The sequence below is a fragment of the Vigna unguiculata genome, chromosome 2 (genome assembly GCF_004118075.2).
Source record: "Vigna unguiculata cultivar IT97K-499-35 chromosome 2, ASM411807v1, whole genome shotgun sequence".
In the NCBI taxonomy this organism is placed as follows: Eukaryota; Viridiplantae; Streptophyta; class Magnoliopsida; order Fabales; family Fabaceae; genus Vigna; species Vigna unguiculata.
The window spans coordinates 22,372,481-22,377,420 of record NC_040280.1 but is presented as its reverse complement, the minus strand read 5'-3'; the positions used below and the strand labels follow the sequence as shown (position 1 = coordinate 22,377,420).

Below are 4,940 nucleotides of genomic sequence, written 5' to 3'. Positions count from 1 at the left end.
AAGAAAAATTAATCTTTTAATTTGATATTATAAAAAAAGTGAATACATGTATTTTCACTAATATTACTATAACGTCTGTGTGTAAGATTTTTTAAATATGAATAATAATATATTAAAAGGTGATAATAGTATAATGTTATTAAATTAATATATAAAATAAAGTAAAATAAATAGAGAAATTAATTGTTAATAAAAAAAAGATAAACAGTTTTATAGAAAATAGGTAAAGTTAAATGTTAACTTTAAAAAAATTAATAAAAAATTATATTATAAAGGGTAGAATTGGTAATATGAAATGTAGACACAAAAGAAAGAATCTCTTTACATATTGTTATAGATTTTATAAAAACTATAGTAAAAAATAAAATTTAACTCTTAAGTCATTAACAAAGCTAATACTTATCTCTCTTTTTATCACATGCTGACCAGTTTTCTTAGACTGAGAATTTAGTCATTTTTAATATCAAACCTTGTCATGTTAACAAACATCATCTAATATATTTGATGAGATGACTGCGAAAAAAAATAAATGAAGTACTAAATCATGCAAACATTGGAGGGAGATAAACTGAACTAAGAAGCCAACAATGCAAACATCTGAACAATGTACAAGGACACGTTTGTCAAAACAATTTAAACTAAAATTCACTTTGAACTTAAATGAAAAGAAGAAACTTGAAACTCTGGATCTCAAGGTGACCACAAAGAAGAATATCATTTTCAGTTCTAAGAATAAAAAACAATGCACACCACAGCGAATATATAACATCTGCATAAAACTATGGAGCATATAAGGTGATTATTAAATTTTGAATAGTAAAGTGAAGCAGCAGTAAAGAATATCACGTCAGAAGAAACGCAGCAGAACACTTTGGAAAGTATGAACAAATGTAAATCTAAATATATTAGCTAAAAATGATTGCAAAAGATACATTTTTGAAAACATTGATTTAAAATAAGAATGGACGCTATTAATCCAATATCTCAAACGTATGAAAAATAATTACAGATCTTTATGTTCTAATCGATTAAGCAGAATGTCAAATAATTAAATAGGTTCTTCAATTAGTTCAGTTAGTTCATTTAATTAATAATAAAAATTTATAATCAGTTTCTTTAATCAGCAAAGAATTTTTTTTTATATAACTATACTAGAGTACTTGAGTTACTCTAACCCATATACACAGAATTTACAAATAGAGATCAACTTAACAATAATTTCAAATACTTATAATAAAGATTACTAGGGAAATACTCATTCCTGCATGATTTTTGTTTACAGCACCGAAGAGTATAATGAATTTGTGCAGAACTTTACAACATACGGTCCTCAAAACTTGGAAAGTGCACCGTAAATACTATAAATCCTCAAAATATAGGAAGTAAGGGATAGAATCCACTATATACCTGCACTGCACAATTATACTAATCATAATATTCAGTGTGTATAGACACGGGGGATGTGAGCTATTATTGGCCAATCCTCCCCAGTTTCCTTCTCACATCGCTTCTTTAACTCAGGATTACAACCCATAATACTCAACATTTCCACACTGCTAAGTCTTAGACTTGTCGGAAGACACATCAATTTGTAACACTCACCAATGCGTAATTCACGAAGCAGGGGAAGCTCTCCAAAGCGTAATTCATGAAGCAAAGATTGTATGTTTGGAACATCTCTTAGTGTTAACTTTTTCAAAGCCGTCATATGTTGTAAACCTTCCACCTCTTCGCATCTCTCAATCGTCAAATCTTCAAGACAAGTTAGACATTGCAAACCTGCCCACACATTCAACTTAGGACACATCTTCGCTTTTAATTTCTTCAGAGATTGCAACCCTTGCAGCCACACTTCCTCTGCCAATAAGTTACAACAATCATCAATTTCAAGGGTGGTAAGGCACGGAAAAAGATTTTTCCCATCCTCACTTGATAACCTTAGTAGGCTTGGCAACCTGCAGAGTGATAGAAATTCTAGAGCCATGAAAGCTGCATCATCATCGCAGCTTGGCTCGTGCAAGTATTTTACATACTCTGCCCATACTATGTTTAGCCTCTTTAGAGAAGGTAGTTTTGCCAGCAAGGGAAGTTGTACACAATTTCTGCAACTCCACAGCACTAGATAAGTTAAGTATCTGAAAGAAGGACTAGACATCCACTCTGGGAAACGGGAACCTTGGTATCCTTCCACTCTCAAACTCAGAAGTGTCTCGGTACAAGGTTCAAGGGCTTCAAGAACCTCTTCATCATTTCCTTCCAATTTTCCCTCTCGGAATCTTCCCCATGTCAATGTTAGCTTATTCAGTTGCTTAATTGACATATTGATTTCTTTGGCATCATTTCCACTTTTCACTTTCTCCAAATGTTTGATGTCAAGATTTCTTTTAAGCTTGAGTTGTCCCAGTTCTGCTAAAAGGAACCCTCTTTCCTTGCCAACAAAGAAGATGGATAAACTCCTTAAAGAAGTTAACTTTCCTATATAAGGTGGCAATCTTGATAGCGACCTGCAGTTTTTAAGAGACAACTCTTGCAGAGCTTTTAAACGTACCAAACTGTTGGGCAATCTTTGCAAACTGTAACAATAATCTAATTTCAATATCTGCAAATTCAGTAATTTACATAAGGATTCTGGAAGGCTTTTGAAATCACCGTAAGAAAGATTCAAGTATCTTAGATGTTTCAAATCACCAATAGATGATGACAATTCTTTCCATCGACTTAAGTGAAGCACTCGTAAAGAATAACATCTCAACACGTCATAAGAAAGTTCGTCAGTTGTTCTGCTATCTACATAAGTCCTCAGAGATTTTACTTGATGCAATTGGGTTGAATGGATCCACCACCGATAATCCGAGAGATGGTGGATTCTTTTTCTTTCAAAAAAAACTGGCGCAACATTATCGTCTGTAATGCAACAAACTTCTTCAGCAACAAATTGTGCAAGATCATGAACAAGATCATGCATCTTGAAACTAGTAACTTTTCCAAATTCATCTGTTTCAATATCCTGAAAAAATGATCTTCTATATAATTCATTCCATACATCATGACCAACATCCTCGGCACCTAACCTTCCATAGGATGAAATGAATCCATTAGCCATCCAAAGTTCAATCAAATATTGCTTCTCTATGCGTTCATCTTTGGGAAATATTGCACAATAAGCAAAACATTGTCTGAGTTCAATTGGTAAGTTCAGGTAACTTAATCTAAGGACAGGCATTATGGACTTCTCATTCGGTGATAGTGTCAAAAGGTTACTTCTCATAATATTGAGCCACTTATCCTTATTTCTGTGAAAGCGTAGAAGACCTCCAATTGCATTTGCTGCGAGAGGCACTCCTCCACACTTCTTTACTATCTCCCTTCCTATCATCTCAAGCTCTTCTGGTTCCACCTCGTCTGCTCCAAAGGCCTGGTCTTTGAACAATTCCCAGCAATAATCTACGGATAACTCTGATAATCTATGAGGATGTTTTACTGTTCCCATGATTTCTGCAACATTTGAAAAGCGAGTGGTGACCAAAACTGAAGCACCCTTTTCCCCACAGTCCAGTACAGATCTCAACATCTGCCAATTGTTCTCCCAATTCTGTCCAACAACATCCCACACGTCATCCAAAACAAGCAAATATCTTTTTCCTGTAAGCAGATTTCTAAGTCTTCTTTGCATTGGCTCTGGACCCAAATCCTTGCACACCTCCTTGTTAGATGCCGCTTGAATGATAGCTTTTAACATTCTCTCCAGACCGAAATCTTCAGAAACACATACCCAAATTCTTAACTGAAAATCTTTGAGATCATTGTGATTGAAGATGAGTTTTGCCAGTGTTGTTTTTCCAAGTCCACCTTGACCTACGATCGGATAGACTGGTAAGTTCTCAGCACGAGAAGCAGCACCTGCCAAAAACACTACAATTTTTTTTACATCGTCCTCTCTTCCATACACTTTTGGTTCAGTGACAAGTGAGAAGGTTTGGCGCCACTTTGGGACTCCACGGGTTTCCTCTTGAACCGTGAAATTCAAACGAAGCTGGTCCTTTTCACTAGCAATTCGATCTAATCTCTCACTTAGGATCTTCATTCTTTTCGCAATCTTGTAACGGAAATAGATATTCATGGGATGAAAAGAGGAAAATGAAGAGCTTAGTACCATTTTTGATACGCAACACCTAACTTCTTCTTGTTCCAGCCGCAATTGTTCATAGACACACTCGTCTAAGATATCATCAAGCTCGTAAGCTGCATCTTTCATCTTTCCCATCCAATCCTTTGTAGATTTGTCTGAGAATTGTTTCTCTTCAGCATCTTCAAGAGCAGCCTTGATTGCTGTGAACATGCTCTCAAGTTTTTCCTTTTCTTCACTGAAACCCAGAAATGGTCCCAGCTCTGCTTCAGCGAGAGAGGTCAAACTTCCAAGCACACCTTCGAGTAAAGCTTCAGCCATCTTGCAGGTTTCGAGTGACAGGATGAAACTGCAAAAATTTGTATCCTTCAAAGATGGCAGTCTAATGATAAGATTAACAAACAAAGGAGCCTCCTTTTGCAAAAGGTATGAAGTTAGCAACCCATTAAGAAATCTCTTTTTAGCATTTTCTTTTTGGGAGTTCAAGATAGAATTTTTACTTAGGAATTCAATACGATATGTAAGTAAGTTTCGTAAGGATAAGAGATAAATGGTACATGCTTAATAATGTTTTAATTTCATCATAAGTTTTTTAATTTGAGAATTTTCAACTGAATTTAGCTAAATTATTATGATTTATTAAATATTCAATAAATTTAATATTTTTAATCGAGTCTTACGTGTTATGTCACCTGATTAATCTTGTTATCTTATTATTTCAATATTTTAAAATTTAAAATTTAAAATTTTAAAATTAAAATTTTTAAATTTTATAAATTAATATTTTGATAATTTTATTATTTTAATTCAAAAT

General features: G+C 34.0%; 1 protein-coding gene across 1 annotated transcript; it reads right to left on the bottom strand.

Moving 5' to 3' along the window:
- Window positions 1-1,225: 1,225 nt before the first annotated feature.
- On the bottom strand, window positions 1,226-4,591 carry LOC114170405 (disease resistance protein RGA2-like). Its single transcript, XM_028055886.1, has one exon. The coding sequence runs from the start codon at window positions 4,445-4,447 to the stop codon at window positions 1,439-1,441; it is 3,009 nt and encodes a 1,002-aa protein (XP_027911687.1). The 5' UTR covers window positions 4,448-4,591; the 3' UTR covers window positions 1,226-1,438.
- Window positions 4,592-4,940: the final 349 nt, after the last annotated feature.